Source organism: Typopeltis vanoorti, chromosome 12 (genome assembly GCF_054136105.1).
Source record: "Typopeltis vanoorti isolate ZY-2024b chromosome 12, IOZ_Tvanoo_1.0, whole genome shotgun sequence".
NCBI classification, from domain to species: Eukaryota; Metazoa; Arthropoda; class Arachnida; order Uropygi; family Thelyphonidae; genus Typopeltis; species Typopeltis vanoorti.
In genome coordinates, this window is record NC_143560.1 from 125,410,217 (window position 1) to 125,430,169 (window position 19,953).

General features: G+C 35.8%; 1 protein-coding gene across 6 annotated transcripts in view; it reads left to right on the forward strand.

The window, feature by feature from the left end:
- The window catches only part of LOC150101210 (nuclear factor 1 X-type-like), a 675,427-nt gene that overhangs the window by 422,830 nt on the left and 232,644 nt on the right, over nucleotides 1–19,953 (forward strand). For all 6 annotated transcript variants that reach the window (XM_090401618.1, XM_090401622.1, XM_090401623.1 and 3 more), the window contains one exon: nucleotides 3,301–3,633. In XM_090401618.1, coding sequence (XP_090257744.1) covers nucleotides 3,301–3,633 — 333 coding nt within the window. The remainder of the gene's footprint in view (nucleotides 1–3,300; nucleotides 3,634–19,953) is intronic.

Sequence of the window (19,953 nt, forward strand, 5' to 3'; positions counted from 1 at the left end):
AATGGGGGAAGGAACAGGCTTTCCTCAAGAGAAAAAGTTGAAAAACCTGTATAAAGAGAGAAGCTGACTTGCAACAAACCAACACAATAGAATAGAATGTCGCAACATCATCTATTAACACAGAGATAGAAGTGGAAAAGCAGAAACAAGTAGAAGAAAGAAATGTTTAGATAAGAATACAGCAGCAGATAGTCCTTCAGCTGCATATTTCAATAGATAGTTCACTAAATTCTGCAAAAAAAAAAACTATCACTCAAATCTTCATTGATGGTGAAGACACGTCCACCACTCAAGACATTCTTGACTCCTTTCAAAAACACTACGAAAATCTGTTTGAAGACAATATTACTGTTAGAAATTATAACACTTGGAACATTAATGGCTTTCCTGTTCATATCCATGTTGGGCTTGACAGACCCGTTGCACATCTGAAGTTACCACAGCCTATAAAGAATGCCAAACAAGAAAATCACCAGGACCTGATGGTCTAAGAATAGAAATTATCACGAGGCCTGGGATTTTATTTCTCATTCTAGTTACACTATTTAATTCCTTTCTCTCATCACAAGACAATCCAAGTGAATTTGTAGCAAGCCATCTCTGTATCATCCTCATTCCAAAACCTAATAGAACTCACACCTTCCTCAGCAGCTGGAAACCTATTTCTCTATCTAATGCTGACTACAAGATATTTTACGGCATTATTAATAACAGGCTCAAAGTGAGAATGAGATACATAATTAAAAGTACACAGGTATATGGAGTTCCAAGGCAAGCAGTAGAATTTAATCTGTCTGCTACGTGATCTAATCCACTTAGTTAATATGAAAAAGCAGTCGATGGCAATGTTATCAGTAGACCTTACTCAAGCATTTGATAATGTCTGGCATCCCTTTCTGTTCCACATCCTCCAGCAAATTGGTGTAGGTAAAAAAGCTATCTGTTATCAAAGGAGTCATGCCAGTTCAACTACCTGCCTCCTGGTTAATATGTTCCTGTTAGACCCGGTCACAATTCAAAAAGGAGTCAAGCAAGGCTGCCCGCTTAGTCCACTGGCCTTTGCACTGGTTCTTGTACCTTTCTTACAGGAAGTCAACAATATACATGCTGTGCGAGGAATAAGTTCCTTCATTTATGAAGGAAAATAAGGTATTAGCTTATGTCAATGATGTAGTGGAAACTTTGAAGGATAATGATTCCATGTATATCTTTTTTGGTATTTTGGAAAAATTCGGCAAGATCAGTGGATTAACTACTAATGCACACAATACAAACTTAAAAAAAGTTTTTGGAAAGTGGGATCTTGGAATTCCTTTTGGACTAACTCCTGAGAGAGAGAGAATCCCTCATTATACTTGGAATTCCCTTCTCCACTTACCCAATATTACCACTTGAAGAACTTATATACAAGAACTTTGAGACCTTAGAAGACTAGAATATAGTGTCACTTTCCTTTTCTTCTAAAGCCATAGTACTCAAAACCATAATCTTTCCTGCTTAGTTGTACATAATCAATATTATTAACATCACAGAAGCCGAAGAAAAGCAATTATATATAGTAAGCCTGTGCAATTGTTTGGTCCAGCCGATATCAAGAAGTTAAAAATTAATTTCTTCACCTATCAAAGAAGCATGGAGGATTTGTTTCCAGTCTTAAAATTCTGCTATTTAAGCAATTCTAAAACCCATGAAATATTGCAGACCAATCGCACATGTGTAGACCTTCTCTTGCACTACCTGGGTTTCATCTTCTCCTGTTTGGAGTAAATGATTATAAAGGTCCAAAAGCTGAAATTATTCCTGAATATCAACACTACATGCTTAACTCTAAGAATGCTACAAACGCATTGACATTCTTTCCATTATAAAAAAAGTAAAATTTGGTATAAAGAAATCTTTAACCTTGTTCTCTGTGAACATCAATAATGTGGTACTGACAACACTTTGCTTCGTAACTTATTGAAGTTCCATGGTTACCCTAACAGGCAGGATCTTGCTTGGAGAATTGCATATGGCTGCCTTTCAGTCAATACCATCAAATGGAGTTGCTTTAACATTGGAGATCCAATCTGTAACATCTGTTACTGATTGGAAACAGTAGAACATGCATTCTACCGCTTCCCTCTTGCCCTGCGTATTTGGAACAGATTATGTAATGTGTTGGTCATTCCATTACTTACAAGAACAGGTTATTTTATTTATGGAAGGTTAGAAATAAACATGCATTTGAAAACCAGCAATATGACACCCAAATGCTTGATAATATTGTATTATGGAAATTTTATTGTTCAAGTCAGATGATTTTTGTATTTAGAAAGAAGCATTCTAGGAGATATGAAATTTTTGACTAGATAGTGTAGACCACCCACATTATGCAATATTCACCAGGGAGATATAAAATTCTGTCTATTCTTGCTCTGAGAGTTTTTTTAATAGTTCCATCCTCTTAATTCAATGTGGTCTTATAGCCAATTGCATATAGCCTTTGGCTGTATGATGATATGAAAGAACTGAGGCCTTTTCTCTGTCTCTCATGTTATCTGGCTTTTCTTTCTCTTGATACTCAGTCTCTCTTGCACTCCTATACTAACTACTATAGGCCTATCAGCACCTCTTTACTTTTTCACCTTAATAAATGTCAAAACCGGTCTAGTGACCCTTCCCATAATGCATATCATTATACTTGTCCATAAGGATATGTGCTTTGCGATACTAAGGTATTTGAAGTCATTAGCCTCTATATACAAGTTGCCCAGTCGTGAAGTTACTTGACGCATAAACTTTGTTTGCTTACACTTGGATGAAGGATTAAACCGAGAATATAATTTCTTGAAATCTTGAATTTATGACCTTCTAATGTTTCCACATTACAATGCAAACTAGGCAACTACATTTAAGCACAATAGTTCAGTGGTCAGACCAATGCCTTATATCAGGATTGCGAATTGTAGACTGTGAAGACAAATTGAGAACGTGTGTGATACAGATGCTAACAAATAGAGAAAGAGAGCAGTATGATACAGAGGTTACAAAATCTACTGCTCATTAGTGTTATTAATTGCTTTGGGCAAATAGTTAAGACAAAAACCGCATTGTTTCATGGCAGCATCATATCACTAAAGCCATTTACAGTACTGTAGAGTGCTAAATGAAAAATTTATCCCATTAATCAGTGTACTATAACAGCTTTTTGTTCACAATTGAATTTGTTACATTTTTTCTTAAATGTATTTTGATGTATTTTTTCTTTTTAATTTAATATGCATTTTATGTTTCATTAACTTTTTCTTTGATATTTAGCTTCAATTATGCAACCCACCAGTGGCAGCCAGCCAGCCCTAAACATGATTAAAATGGAGTCTCCTACATACTACTGTAACAATTATTCTTCACCTCCTGATCATAGAGGAATTCCTTCAGGAGCAGGAGGTCCTCTAGGTCCATTGCATCCACATAATAGCCATGGTCCACACCCACCTAGTCCTTCAGCTGAACCTCGAAACAAGAGGCTTCGGAGGATATCATCTGCTGATGAAGATGTAGAAAAGACTGCAAGTGATATTAGTGGATATTACAGTCATAGTCCAGCAAATTTGCATAGTCAGACAACTTGGAGAGGTGACATAGATCACGGTAAAGAGGTCTAAATTACAATTTTATTGTCATTTTATTTCATTCTAGTGAGAGCTATATTGTCTAAAACTATGCTTCAGTCTACCAGTATGTGTAAATATTAAATGACTTTTAATGATGGATAAATACAGTAATAATAATTAAAGAAAATTACAGTAGCATATAAATTTACTCTTTTTTGCTGCATTGAAAAAAATCCACTTTCAATATTTTTGTTAGATTTTCTTCTCCATCATATAGTTGTCAATGAAAATACTCTCATGATATATATGACAATTTATTTATTTTACTTCTCTGTCTCACAATCACTCTGCTTCATTTACTCCCAAAATTGCTCCATTAATTCAACAAACCACTTAAAAAGCTTTTGGCTCTCTTTCTTTAAATCTGGTCTGTCACTAAAGTTGTCCTAAGTAACTTTAATATGAACAGCTAGTTCACTTTCACCTGTTCCATTAGTGAATTAGAACAGGTGAAACTTTAACATTTAATTAATAAAATATTAATTAAATTAACATTTAATACATATTTGGATATGTATTAAATGCTCAAGCATTTAATACATATCCAAATAATAGATGGTCCATATTATAAGTCACTGTTCAGTGACTTATGATGCTTTCCTCACCTCCTGATCATAGAGGAATTCCTTCAGGAGCAGGAGGTCTGCTAGGTCCTTGTGCAACTTTTCTGCTAATATCACCTTCTCCCTGCCTATGGGAGAGGGGGGGGTTGAGTGTAGGCTAGTCTCTGTCTGGAAGAGGCCATGAGGACTAGGATCCAGAATTAGGTTGATGTGGTATCATTTTCTGTAAAGGTCAGTATGTGGTTTAAAGTCAAATGGGGGGGGGGTCTAGTTTTAGCAGTCACCTTATGTATTACAAGAATGTAACCTCTGCATTGGACAAGGGTATGTTTAGATTTTGCAAAAGCCTTTGAAAGATTGCTGCGTAACAAACTGGCAAATAAATTAAAATATGTGGGATTAGATAACAGATGAAGGAGTTGAATATGAGATTGGTTGTCTGTAGTATAACAAATTCTGTATTAATAAGAGTGGTCTCATGAAAAGGGAAGACAGAGAAGTTTTGGGACCATTATTGTGTAACTTTAGGGTGCAACATTATCTGCAGATGATGACAAGTTCAGAACTATGAGGAAGAGCAGCTGTAACTTATGGGAAGATCTGAATAGAGACTATGCAGATGGGTTTGTGAATGGAACTCCTAGTTTATTTCAGCTGTGAATAATCAAGTGGTTTCAACTCGTAGCACTTTATTCATTTAAACTTCTACAGTTTTGCTGTGTGATTTGCTGACACATCTTCAGGAATCTATTCAATACAAACAAAAAAAAAGTTTCCAGCAGCCATTATTATTATAAATTGAAAAATATTTGATTCACAGTTTAGTCACACAAATCATTAGTAAAGTGCAGAATCTGTAAACAACAATGCAAACTTTGTATGTGATTACTAGCATAACAGGTCCTGAATGTTATACACTATTAATGACCTCCTGATGTCATGAAGTATAATTCCTTGGTTTCTGTTTAGTGTGCCTTGTGAGTGAATTACCTCTTTGAAATTGTAATGAAAGTATTTTTACTTTCATGGATTTTCATAATTTATATGGATTTCGAAACTTCTCCCAGTTTGATTCACATATACCTTTCCACAGAAATGAGGAATCTGTTATATCCCAGGGTGTTTTTATATAATGGATTGTTGTCTGTGTTGCAAAGTAGGAAACATTGCAAGGTTTTAACTGATTTGAAGGCTGTTCTGACGTTGATGAATTTTAATAATTGAGATATTTTTCTTGATGTGCTGCTAGTGTATAGTAAAGAAAGTGCCTTCATAATTGATTTCAAATGAATTTCAACAAGATAATACAGGACAGTTTTTTTTCAGAAAATAGCATTTCCTTCAGTGACTTCTTTGAGTAGCCATTTTGGAGGAATTAACTAAATAGGATTTGTAGTTCTTTTCATTTTATCATTCTTAAGTATATTTAAGGTTCTAATTATACCTAATTTTTGTGGAGGATGATGGAGATAGCTTGCATTCAAATATCAACCTGTATGGATTTTTTTTTTCTTTCTGTAAACCTTCTGTGTTAAGTGGGAGGCCGTAAAGTGAGTCAGATTCATTAACGTGATGTCACAGAAAAATATAACTTTCAATATAAATTAGTAGAGTATATATTCTAAACTTACAGGGAAGCTTTGTATTAGAAAGTAGTTGGTTTTGTATACTTTAGAGTATATTTTTAGCATATCTTGTCAGTGTCTTTGTGCTGTGTTACAATAATGACACCATCATAGGTGTTTGTTGATACGTCACCCTGCCTGCCCCCATTCAAGGACTACATCTTATACTGCATATCACAGGTGGCACTTGGGATGCATGAAGTTAGGCATAATGGTGAAGAAATTCTTCAATTAAAAAATGGAGATATACTATATTATAGAGGCCAAGATAAGGAAAGAATTGATGGAGTTTGATTCATGATCAACAAAAAATTGAAGAACAGCATAATAGAATTTGACAGCATTTCTGATCGAATAGCAGATCTCAAAAAGATACACTCTTAAGATCATCCAAGTCTATGCACCAACAATAGGTCATACTGATGAAGAAATTGAAGCCTTCTATCATAATGTATCCCAACTCTACAATAAAGGAAAACATCATTTCAGAATTATAATGAGCGACTTTAATGCTAGAATTGGTAGACAACATTCAGATGAACGCTCAATGGGAAATTTTGGATATGGCATGAGAGATGATAGAGGAGCAAGGTTAATATTATTTGCAGAAAAAAAAGACTTGTATATCATGAATTCCTTTTTCAAGGAAAAAAAAATAGGAAATGGACATGGAAAAGTCCAAATGGAAACAAAAAGAGTTGAAGAATTTTACTCAATATTATATCAGGATGATGAATTAAATGAAGAAGACAACTACAAATCAGCTGAAGTACCACAGATACTATCAGAAGAAGTTATGTGGAGCTGCCAAAGCTTGCAAAATGGGAAAACTGCAGGTGAGGATGGAGTTATAGCTGAACTTCTAAAAACAGGTGGACAAATAATCCACAAACTCTTAGCAAAACTATTTACTTTATGCCTGAAGAAAAAGTATGTACCAAGAACATGGAAGAAGGATACCCTAATTCTGATACATAAAAAAGGTGAGGTAGAAGACTTGACGAACTACCTACCTATCAGTGGTTTACAAAAGTCTTAACTCATAGACGTCGTGTGACTAGACCTAGAACAACCAAAAGAACAGGCAGGCTTTCGAAGGGGCTTTTTTACAATGACCATATTCAAGTTGTACAGCAGATTATTGAACGGTGTAATGAATATCAATTACCACTCTGCCTTGATTTTATTGACGATGAGAAAGCCTTTGATTCACTTAAAACTTGTGCAATACTTAAAGCATTACAAAACCAACAAGTGGAGGAGCCATACATCAGGACCATCAAATCAGCATACATACAACAATGCCACAGCAGCAATTAATTTCGGTGGGAACATCTCTACTGTGGAAATATAGAGAGGTATATGATAGGGTGACACAATATCTCCAAATTTATTCACAGTGTGCCTAGAAGAAATATTCACACTTCTTGATTGTGAAGGGAAAGGTCTGAAGATAAATGGAAGATATTTAAGCCATTTGTGCTTTGCAGATGACATAGTTATTTTACTTCAACTGCGCATGAATTACAGACTCGTATCCATAAACTCCAAACTGCTAGCAAAACAGCTGGCCTAAAGACAAACCTAAAGAAGACCCAAGTTATGTTCAATAGCTATGTCCAACCAGAAATAAGCCTCCACGCAAAGAAACCACTCCACATCCTCTTGCTCACAGCTTCCTTTCGTAACTTCCAGGGATGCCCCCCCCCCGTCATTGCTCCTTCCTACCATTCCACCAAGTGAAAGAATTAATGCAGTGTCAGATTGTATTTCTAAGGTTAGGAGGTTAAAGTAGGGTAAAATGGACAAAACATGTAATGGGGAAGGAGAGATTTGCACATGCAAGAGGTTGGTTGAAATAGCAAAACAAATCCCTAGAATATTCTAGTTATGTTGTTAATGGAACAAAGGGTGAGTATGAAAGACTGACTTTAGTTGCTGGAAAAAGAACATGAGTCTTACAACTTGACAGCGCATAAACCTTTGGTCTATCAGTGAATCATTGACAACTTTCACAAATATACAAATATATATGCACATTATACAAACCACATGTATAATGTACATATAGTAGCTCTATGTTCAAAATGTTCCCCTTTTGCCTTCATGAACATTTGAAGTCTCTGAGGCTACATCAATAGTGACATTCAAACATCCAACAGAAATGCTGCCACTGCTCGTTCCAAATCCACCTTCAGGCTGACGATGTTGAGGTGTCATTTCGTGCAGGCAACTCTCTCAAGCTCCAACCAAATTTGAAGTCCACCAGTTTCAGATTGAGACCTCCAGATGGCCAATTAGATGTGATATGTGGTTAGGCCTATTCACTTCTAACCACTATTGTGTGGTTCTCTTCTTGTGTGCAGGAGCTGAGTCCTGTTGGAAGGTCCACTGCCTACTGTAAAACAAAGTGTTGTCAGGGGCTGTACCACAGGTTCCACTGACGGGAGGGAATGGGGGTGATAACCTCTCTGAATCCTGGAGCTATGGCATGTGCTGTGCAACCATCTGTAACATATTTCCAATCATTTTTACAGTTAAACAACTCTCTAGTGGTGAAAATCTTCTCATCTGTGAAGAGGATATCTCTGTGTCTGTTGTTTGCCAGAGAAGTGCCTTTGATTTTGAACAGTGATAGGCTATCATCCCCAAGTCATCCATTAGTATACATGACATCATTCCCTGCAAAATATTCATCTCTCATGACATCACTTCTTCGTTCTCCCAGGGTTATGGCTGAGGCATGCCTTTGCAGCCCTCGCATGCTGTTGTGTCCTAATGCATCATGGTTGACCTATTCTTTGGCAGTCAGATATATCTTCTGTATCATTAAAACAGTTAATAGTCCAATACATAAACATCCTACTGATCCTGAGTGTTTTTATTATGCTAAATTTTGTTGGAATGCAGGCAGTTGCATTGAAGTGCTATTAAGCTACATAATTCTCATAATCTTCCTGCTGCAGGTTAACCTGTACTGCTAGACATCTCTCTCTCTCTCGTGATAAACACATAAATGTTGGTTGCATACAGTTCCACTAACGGAACTTGGCTTGTGCAATTCTGTAGGCAGCGCAGGTGTGTGCAGAAGTTGTAACAGTATTTATGGCAAGACTGTGTATATAGGGAGAAGGGATTATGATTGGTGTTGAATAACAATAAGGACAGAAAACTGACAGTTTAAGAGTGGTAAGTATTTAGAATTTTAAGTAACCTTGATGTTAGTAAGGCTGTGGGCCAGGAAGAATATCACTCTGTATACTAATAAGGAAAGATGTAAAAGAGCTCAGACCTCTATTTATGGTGCCATGAACATTAAATTTCGAGAGGTATCTGAACATTCTGGATAATGCGATGCTTCCTACTTTGTGGCATTGCTATGGAACTGACCATTATCTCTTTCAGCAAGATAATGCACCATGTCATTAGAGCATGTATACAAACCATGCTCTAACTGCATGGTCTGTAGACATGACATCACCACACTTGAGTGGTCTGCACAGACCCCTGATCTCAACCCTATTGAACATCTGCGGAATGAACTGGAGGTTTGGTGAGGTCAAGGGATGTCCACCCACAACAGCCCAGGACCCATTACATGCCTACAGGAAGAATGGTCCAAAATTCCCATTGATTGCTATCATACACTTGTGGAAAGTATGCCCCATATAATTGCTGTAGTCATCGCATCATAGCAAAAGGAGGTCCTACATCTTATTAGTGCCTCTAACTAGGCTCTTTAATTTAGCAATTAAGTCTCAGCTGTGGTAGAGTTCCAAGGGAGTGGAAAGAGGGCAAAATAATTTCCTTGCAAAAGGGGAAGGGGGTTCTAAGACTGCAGTAGCAAATTATAGACCAATCAGTATCTGAGGTGTGGTGATAAAAGTACTAGGAAAATTAGTCAAAAAGATAATTCAAGATGAGTAGATAAAAATATGATACTGTATGTCAGTATGGCTTTGTGATAGGTCAGTCATGCCTTACTTATTTACTAACTTTTTATAATACAGTAACACCTGAATTGGATAAAGGAAATGGCTACATGTTAATTTTGCAGAGCCATTTAATAAAATACCACATGGAACTCTGTTATGCAAATTAGAACAAATGGAGATGGACATGACACTGGTTAACTGGATAAGAGGGTGGCTGCTGGACAGATATGTGGTATATGGAGGGGCATAATCGAGGCAAAAACAGGCAACTAGTGGTGTGCCACAAGGTTCAGTACTGAGACCATTATTGTTTAATTTGTACATAAATGATATAGGAAATAACCTGGCCTCTGGGTCTTTTTCCCTGTCCTGTTTATCAGACATCTCTGGAAGTTGAATAAAGGTGTGGTCAGTAGGGGTATGAGGACTAGATTTTTTGCTTGGAGAGTGGTGAATGAGTGAAATTGGTTGCCAGAGTCAGTTGTGAGTGCTTTGTCTGTTAATGGGTTCAAGGAGAGGTGTGGATAGATTGGGTCTCTCTCAATGAGTCTTTGAACTCCATGAAGGTGCCCGTATAATAATAATTAAGGTTGGTGCCCCATGACTGTTTGCTCCTCATGCTATGGTGGCTGTTGACTTCTTTCCAAGCAATGTATTTCCTTATGAATGTTGGTGCATTCACCAAGGAGTAAGGTGAAAGATGAAGATCCAGGAAGATACACGTTTCTGAATAACCATTCACATTTTGTATAAACATTCTTTCATCTCCTTCGTATTATTTTATAAATTTTAGAAAATGATGAATGATCACTGTGTTAATCTTGTATAACTGTTTTTGAGAAAATAAAGGAAATGACTCAGTTCCAAATAATTCTGATGTGACAAAAAAAAAACATGTTTTTGAAATCAGCATAGGAAACTTAGGAATCATTTGGACTTAGGAATAATTTATTCAAATGAAAATCCTTTCACAAGCTTTGATTTGTAGGCTGTAGCAGATCCAGGAGGGGGCCAAGGGCCTACCCCCCAAAAGAAAAAGGAAAAAAACACTAGAAAATTTTCCAAAAATCTTTTCCTAATTAAAATTAATTTTTTTATTTTTGTTGTGTTGTCTTCTATTTCTATACTACTTATGAATGAGTGGTCCCATAAGATGGGAACACCCTTATGTGACCACTCAGGGAATCACGGCCACTGTGAATGCAAGGCGAACGAAGTAGTGCTCGTGCTGACCGAGTGCTACTTTGTTTGCCCAAGCCGGGCCAGAGGAGATCACGGGTATCATGTATTGGCGATCACTGCAGATACTCAGTCATAGGTCATATGCAATGTGTATTCTCAAATCATCTACTCAACTCTCCCCCTCCCCAGACTAAATCCTGAGTGCGCTACTGTTTGTAGGCATATATCATCTTAATCAGTTAGTTTTCTATCTGGTACCTTAGTATATAGCTGTCACAGACCACTGATTAAAAAAAAAAAAAATTTAAATCAAAGTGATTTTTTTTCATAATCATGAAGAATAATTAAAATTATTCTTTATAATTTTTATAAAATTATAAAGAATTTTATTAAAAAATACTTGGATAGATTCATACAGCTCTGGATTTCAGAACATGACACTTAATCCTTAGAATCTGTTTCCTAATAAATTAACTTCATCTAGAGGATGTAAGACCTCATGAATATATAACATACATTTACATTATTACTAACTTCCTCTCAAGTTTGTCTCCAAATTAGTATATTATTAGTAGTGCTCCAGTTGTTTATTATGGAGAACTTCAATTATAGCAATATAAACTGGGCAGAGGACATAACATGCTGTAATAAGGGAACTGAATTTTTGATTTTTTCTTGGACCACTTAAGCAGTATATGGTGGAGGGAACACGAGAGTTTTGAATTTGGTCATAGCATCAGCGGATCTGATTGTGACTGAGATGTCATACTTTGTACCCTGTTGATGAGAGAGATCATGTAGTCCTGACTTGGAGGATGAATAGCATGTGGAGGTATCAAAACAGAAGGAATTTATGTGGAATTAAAAGGCAGGCAGAATTTGAAGGAAGAATGGATCCTTGGTGCATGAATCAGGTGGATGGATGACAAGAGAAAAGAGGAATTACAGATGAAAATAGAGGATATGGAAGACATATAAGGAGAGAAGTGGAAAACAATTGTGTGAGATATATAAGACTCAGTTTAGGAAAGTGACTAGTATTGTAAGCAGAGAAAAATTAGAATATAAGAGACAACTAATGCTGCAATCCAAGGAGAATCCCATGGAATTTTTTTGCTATGTGGCAAGTAGGAGAAAAAATAATAGTGAATGAATTACATTGGTCACCTGATTCTCATTTCCATATAGCAGTGTAGATAACATAGTTGAACTATTTTAATGATCATTTTATTCGAACGTTTCATCTTGGTACAGCAGGCTTTATTTCTAGAAGAATAATCAGTCGCATAATGTTGGGAGTGAATGAAGAGGATGTATTCCAAATACTGAGTACATTAAATGTTAGTAATGCAGGGGAACTAGATGGAATTTCACCACATGTTTTTAGGGAATGTGTTATTGGAACTTAGTATGCCATTAACTTGCTGTTTAATGAAAGTCTTGCAATGGAACAGGTTGCTAGAGAGTGAAAGGGGAATAAGATAATGCTATTGCATAAGGATGATGGGAGAATGAGATATCAAGCTGTATGCCTGTTTGTATTTCTTCTGTAGTTAAGATTTTGGAGAAATTGGTAAGAACTCGAATACAGAATTGGGAAGATGATGGCAATATTTATGCAGGTGAGCATGGGTTTATTAAAAGGTGCTCTTGTTTTAGTAATCTGGTTACCTTTTACAATTGAGTAACAAGAGCATTGGATGAGGGTAAAATCCAAAACAACTATCATTGTTTTGGATTTTTCAAAGGCATTTGACAGGATGACACATGGCAAGTTGATTATGGGAGACAGGATCATGGCCTATAGACTGGAAGAAGCAGTTTTCATACCACTACATAAGAAAGGTGATGTGAAGGCATGCAAGAATTATAGAATTATTAGTTTAATATCTCATGCAAGCAAAATTTTATTGAAGATTATGCTAAATAGGATTGAGACAGAGATGCCCGAGGAACAAGCAGGTTTTAGGAAAGGTAAGGGCACCAGAGATCAGATTCTTTGCCTTAGACAGATCATAGAAAAATATAAAGAATTCAGACTCCCTCTGGTAATGTGTTTCTTAGACTACTCTAAAGCTTTTGACAGTGTTGAGCATGTGAAACTGTGGGAAGTAATGAAAAGAATGGGTTTTGGCTATCAGGTTGATAGCCAACTTGTATTGGGAGCAAGAAGCCATGGTAAGAACAGGTGTTGGATTGACTGACTAGCTTCAAGTTGGAAAAGGAGTTAGGCAAGAATGTTTACTTTCTCCTAATTTGTTTAGTATATATACAGAGGACATTATGCATGAAGCATTGGATGAGCTCAGGACAGGAATTAGGATAGGAGGTAGAATGATCAGTTATATGAGGTTTGCTGATGATACAGTACTCCTTTGTAATGACATGGAAAAACTAGGACTAATTCTTGACAAAGTTAACAAGATCAGTAATAACAGAGGACTTCAACTCAATCCTAGCAAGACAAAGATTATGGTTCCCAAAGGAAATACAAACAGAGAAGCTCTTGAGAAACAATTGTACAAGAGAAAAAAGTACACTTGTACAAGTGTACTCTTTCTCCTTAATGGAGAAAGAGTTGAGGAAGTCAGCAAGTTTGAGTACCTGGAAAGAGTTGCTGTTCAGAAGACATCAGAAAAAGGTTAGGAATGGCTAAAGCAACAGTCAGAGACCTGTCTAAAATATGGAAGGATGGATCCATCTCCATGGGAATACTTCACACTCACATGGTAGAATTATACTTGAAGTGGATTAACCAAGAGATCTTGCTGTGATCATGGATAGAGATTTGAGGTTCTGAGTACGTGTTGCAGAGGTTGTGAAAACATCTCAGAGAATTTCTGCATGTTGAGAAGAACATTGACCATGAGACATAAGTATGGTAGTCCCATTGTATAAAGTTGTTTTGTTTGTATCACATCTGAATTTCTGTAGTCGGATCTGATCACTAGAATTTGAAGGGTAATGAAGGAACCTTAGAGACAGATAACAAAAATGATATCAGGACTGTACAATGTTGGTTATGAGGATACCAAGGGCAATGCAGACTGCAGAGTCTGGTGGATAGAAGTTATTGGGGAGTGGTATTATCAAGTTGACACTGAGCAAGGACAAGGGGTCATCCCTGGAAGTTACAAAAAGAAGTAGGGCAAGAATTAAGTTTTTTGCATGGAGAGTGGTAGGACCATGGATTGCATTGTCTGAAAAGGTGGTGAAAGTCTAAATAGTTCATGAGTTTAAGGAGTAGTATGATAGACTTTGTGTTGACCTCCCACGATAAGTCTTGTGACTTATGGTAATAATAAAATAAGAAAATAGTAATAAATCTTGGCCTCTAGGTCTTTTTCCCTGTCCTGTTATCAAACACTAGCTGTTTCTTTCCCATTATGGCCTGAGATATTCACATATTCCTGAATACCTAAAATTGTCAAGTTCCTTCTTGTTATCTTCATTTTTCATATGATTCTGCCATTAATGCAATTTTTTTTATTTCCTTAATTTTTCTCAGAACTGAGTAGTGGGACAATACATAGCTGAGTAGAAAGAAGTCCAGGATGGATGGTGCACTTTGGACGCTGGGTTGGACTGCCCCCTTCGCCTTTTCCACGGCGACCTGCAGGAGATACACAAAGTGTCAAAGGAGACTAGAGTGGCTTTCAATATTGGGCATCGAAAATAGCCATAAGAATACCTACCTACTACCTTCTCAGAACTTTTATAAGATTCTATAACAATGAATTAAAAAATTTAGTTGCAATTGCCCAAATAGCCCAAAATCTCTTTATGAGTTCCTGACTCCTTGAAGGTCTCGCTTATTAATAATGATAATTGATGTCATAAGTTCTTTCATTACCATAGAGTAGCAGATTGTTAAGACTGATTTTTATCAAAATTCAAGGGGGGGGGGGAGAGAGAGAGATTCGTGACAGTCTCCTAAATCAACCTGCTTCTTGGATCAATTTAACTTTTGCTCTTTGAAATCTATAATGTGTTCTGATGGCTTTGTCTGCATGACCTGTTGTTATTCCAAGTGAAGCAAGTGGATATAATCTCAATTAATAGCCTCAATTAACAAAAATTGTTAAAATATTTCTATCCTTCCAATTTGTTCATAACATTGAATGCTAAAGGAACTTTGAACACTAGTATATAGATGGTCGCAAGCCAACATTGATGAAATGGATTAAATAACAGTCTTTAAGAGATGAAAGGGACCTTTTTTTTCTTTTTCAGCGTTCTGGTTTTTCTCTTGAGAGGGAATACCATTAATACCTAGTTATTTGGAAGTAGTACATTGTTCTTAGGACTGTAGATTTCTTTTCTTACTTGACGATGATCATAGCTACTTCTCTTGAACATGTTTTCTAATTTAATAATTTTGTGTTTGCAATCCTTCTGTTGTGATTAATGACTTGATAGGTTAGGTTTTACAACATGGCAAGTTCCCTACAAATTGCCAGACCTGAAAGAAAGAATCTATCTTTCAGGTCTTCTAGTTAAAATTTAGTATAGTTGAGCCTTCTGTGTGAAGTATTTAGATGTTCTTGAATTTTATTAAGTCCATTATATCTGATGGAATTTCTTGGACTAGAAATTATTATTATTATTACTTCACACCTCCAGGGAGTCCAAATTAAAGATACCAAGAAATTATATACTTGATTTAATTCTTTATCCAAGTGTAAGCAAACAAAGTTTGTGCCTCTGAAGTATTTTCAGGACTGGGGCAACTCTTATATAGAAGCTAATGACTCCACATCACTTTCCTTAGTATCCCATAATGCAAAACACATAACCTTACGGACATGAATAATGCTATGCTTTTTGGGAAGTGTCACTGCACAGACAGTTTCAACTTTATTGAGCTCCCATCATTGGGGACCAGACCTAAAGGTGATTCTAAGGTTGAAGTAATGCTGAGATCATATTTTCAATTACGATGAGCCAAAAGGTGTTGCACCTTATTATTAAAATACTCTGGATTAGAGATAATTGTTGGAAGTTTTTCCACTTGGTTATACTATAAATTAAAGATACAAAGAAATTATATACAGGTAACTCTCGTATAATGCGGTACTTATACAACACGGTTCCGATAAAAACACGGTCTACAAATTGTAGTAACCCTTTATCTTTTCATATGTTTTTCACCACACAACTTAAAAATCAAATTTTATTTTCGTTAAATTTGTGTCTGCCTGTAATCCCACGTGTAATTATAAGTAGCGAATTTATATTAGGGGAAATGCCCGTTAGCACGCGTGTACTTCAATTGTTTACTGTTTAGTGTATAAAATGTTGAAAATTGTCCTTTTTTCTGCCTGGAAAGTGCATTAAAAATCATAAGTGTGTTCATCTCAAGCTGAGCACTTTATTTTCTGGTGAGTTACATACAATATGTAATGCTTGCTTTTTTATGTAAAAAATTATTTTTATAGTAATGGCCACAAACTGCAAAGAAAGGGAAAAACCAACATTGAAAACAAAATTAATTTCTCAAAGAAAAATATTCAAAATCTTGGATTGGTTGAAAAATGGAGAAAAAGCAGGCATTTTTCAGGAACTTTGAATTTAAATGAATCAACAATTCGAACAATCAAACAAAAATGAACATAAAATCTGAGAAAGTGTTTATTGCTGGGTCAACGATAAGTGCAAAGCGTGTTGTTCGTGTACACAATATTCTAATGGAAAAATGGAGAAATCTCTAATGATTTCGATAGAAGATTGCACCTCAAAAGAAGATTCCTATGGATTGAAATCTTATTAACCCGTTAACATTCAAAGACGTCTCTGAGACATCTTTTGTTTGTTCCACCAAAATTGATTTTGACGTATCGCAGATGTTACGAAGTTCGCGTCAATTTCAACGAATTTCATACAAAGACGTCTGTGACGTCTTTTGTTTATTGCACCAAAAGTGATTTTGATGTATCGCAGAGGTTATGAAGTTCGCGTCAATTACAAACAAATTTAGAGTTTAAAAATAATTTATATGTCAAAGGGTTAAACAAAAAAACTCTCAAAGTTGTAAACATTTATAGTGCAGACCAAGTGCAGATGAATCTGGGTTATATTGCAAAAAAGTGCAAAAACGCACCTGTATTTCGAAAAATGAAAGATGAGCTCCTGGATTCAAAGTTTCCAAAGATAGAATTACTCTACTGTTTTGTAGTAATGCATCAGGTGATTACATGACAAAACCAGTGTTTATTAACTAATTCTCAAATCCTCGTGCTCTGAAAGATTAAAATATGCACTATTTTATTTTGCCTAAAACATTTATGCATTATGTGTAATGAAGTTTAAGTACACAGTGTAATTTTTATACTATGTATTTGTTTCATAGTTTGTTTTTTGTTGGATATGTCATTGTTGTTTATATAATTTAAAAAAAAAAAAAGATTTCGGAACATAACTCTACTTTTTCTATGTGATCTGAGACTTGCATAACGCGATTTACATAATGTGGCATTTCTGCGGAACCTAATATCTGCGTTATACGAGGGTTACCTGTATTTGGTTTAATCCTTTATCCAAGTGTAAGTAAACAAAGTTTGCGCCTGAAGTATTTTCAGGACTTCCTTTAATTTATAGTATAACCAAGTGGAAACTTTCAACAACTATCTCTAATCCAGAGTATTTTAATAATAAGGTACCTTTTGGCTACTCGTATATGAAAATATGACTTCGGCATTACTTCAACCTTAGTATCACCTTTGGGTAGTGACCCTTCCCATAATGCATAGCATTATACATTATGGGAAGCACATCTCCACAAGGAGATGTGCTTTGCATTATGGGATACTAAGGCAAGTGATGTGAATTCATTAGCTTCTTTATACTAGTTGCCCCAGTCCTGAAAATAGTTCAGGCGCAAACTTGTTTGCTTACACTTGGATAAAGGATTAAACCAAGTACATAATTTCTTGGTATCTTTAATTTATAATATAACCAAGTGGAAAAACTTCCAACAACTGTCTTCAAGAAATAGCTCACTTTGTTGAAACACATTGAAATAGCAACCATGATCTATGATTTATTTATTTATTTTTAATACTAGAGCCAAGTTTTTTCCAAGAAAGTGACATTTTCAAGAAATATCTTTTATTCTGTTTATAAGTTCTTTAGAAATTTAGATTTATACAGTTACCTGTAATTGTTCCCATATTTGCAGTCAGTTTTTGGTAACCTTTATTTTTAGACCTATCATATTTAGTAACCTTTTGATAGGTCTTATATATCTGGATTATGTAAGAGAGAATCTAAGGTTTCCTGCTGTATTTCTTTTTCCAAAAATTCTAAACATTTTATAAACAAACAAACAAAACATTTCTTTAAAATGACCGACGATAGGCAGATTGTTCTTTTGCTAGTGTACCTTAAAAAAAAAAAAAAAGAGCGGGGTGCTAAATATGGATTTCCCTAGATATGCTCATAGAATAAGCAAATCTAATATATATTTAGGAGCCACTTGAATAAATTGAATCAAAATAAAAGGAAAAATTTCCAAAACACTAAATAAGCAGTGTAATACAAGTGTTCTACTTTCAAAATATCCAATTCATCAGCCAGATGGAAGACTAATCATAGTTTATAGGAAACTACTCATACGTGAAATATTCCAATGGATATACTCCATTTGTGTTTAATTGTTCCACCAAAGTGATATCAACTTATGTTACAATCTATACCAATTCCACTGTAAAATATTTTTTCTTCGTTCATAAAATTTTATTTAACCACAACATATGCATTTTCAGTATTTCCGTTTTATTTTATATATATATATATATATGTCCTCATGGTTAGCCTAGTGGCTATGCACTTCGCAACCATATGCCTGGGGAAGAAGTGTCCTAGATTCGATTCCTGTCAACGAAGTGAAGAGCTTAAGGATCTTCCTCAGCCATAGCCAAGTTAGCTGGTCTTGGACGTGGACAGCAGGGTTTTTTCCACCAGTTTGTTTGGGGGTTTTCATCCTGCAAACAGGCAAACCAGCCCCGGGAACATGCACGATACAGTCATGAATATCGTCCTTAGGGAATGTAGCAGAGGAGCGGAGAACTGGCTACATCAATACACCAGTAACCCCTCATTAGTAGGGGACTCAACCCATTCTAGACGGGTGAGAAAGATAGGATATATATATTTAAAATCAACCATACAAGAGATTGCAAAAAGTCTGTAGGAGGATATCATGATTGTGGTTGTGCAACTGCTTAAGAAGTACATAATTTGGTAATGCATTTCTTGAACAGCTAGAGGTTGTAGTTCTTGGGAATGCAGTGTGAGGATGGCTGTTCAAATGAGAAGAAGAAGATAGTAAGAATAAGAACTAGAAATATTATGGGTATCCAGGCTCTTCGTGAGTTTTCTGACATTTGTCTGGTGAAAGACCAGAGTAAGAAAAGCTCACTGCTTTTCTTACTTTACAAGAAAAGCAGTGAGTTGCTTTTCTTGTAGAGTAAGTTGCTTTGAACATCTGTATAGGAGTTGCAAGAATGAAACCAGGTTATCAGCCTTATCTGTCGCTGATGTTATACTGTATATACCATCTTGAAGAGGAGAGGTAAAAACATGGAAAAGCAGTCATGCTCAGTAGATGTGGCAAGAGACTAGAAGGCTTGTTGTATGGACAGGAGACAGGTTTATGTATTTCATCTTTCAAAATCATTTAGTTTCATTGATTTCAACTTTGCAGCTGTTGCCAGCTGCAGAGTAGCTGATTGTGGATCTACTTTCTTACATATTGTTAGCACCCAGTTAGAAAACCTAAGTCTTGTATAGTAGTTGTGGATGAATGCTTTCATTCCAGCAAGGATTATTTCCTTCATTCAGTCATTGCAGGTGGTATTTTGATCATGAAAGAGAAGAAACAGTAATCATACCATAGAAAGGAGTAGCAGAAATCACTTGGATCATCCATTTGGCACATTGTAGTACCAGAGAGGACAGAGTCTGAGATTGGCTAGATGAATGATTCCACAGA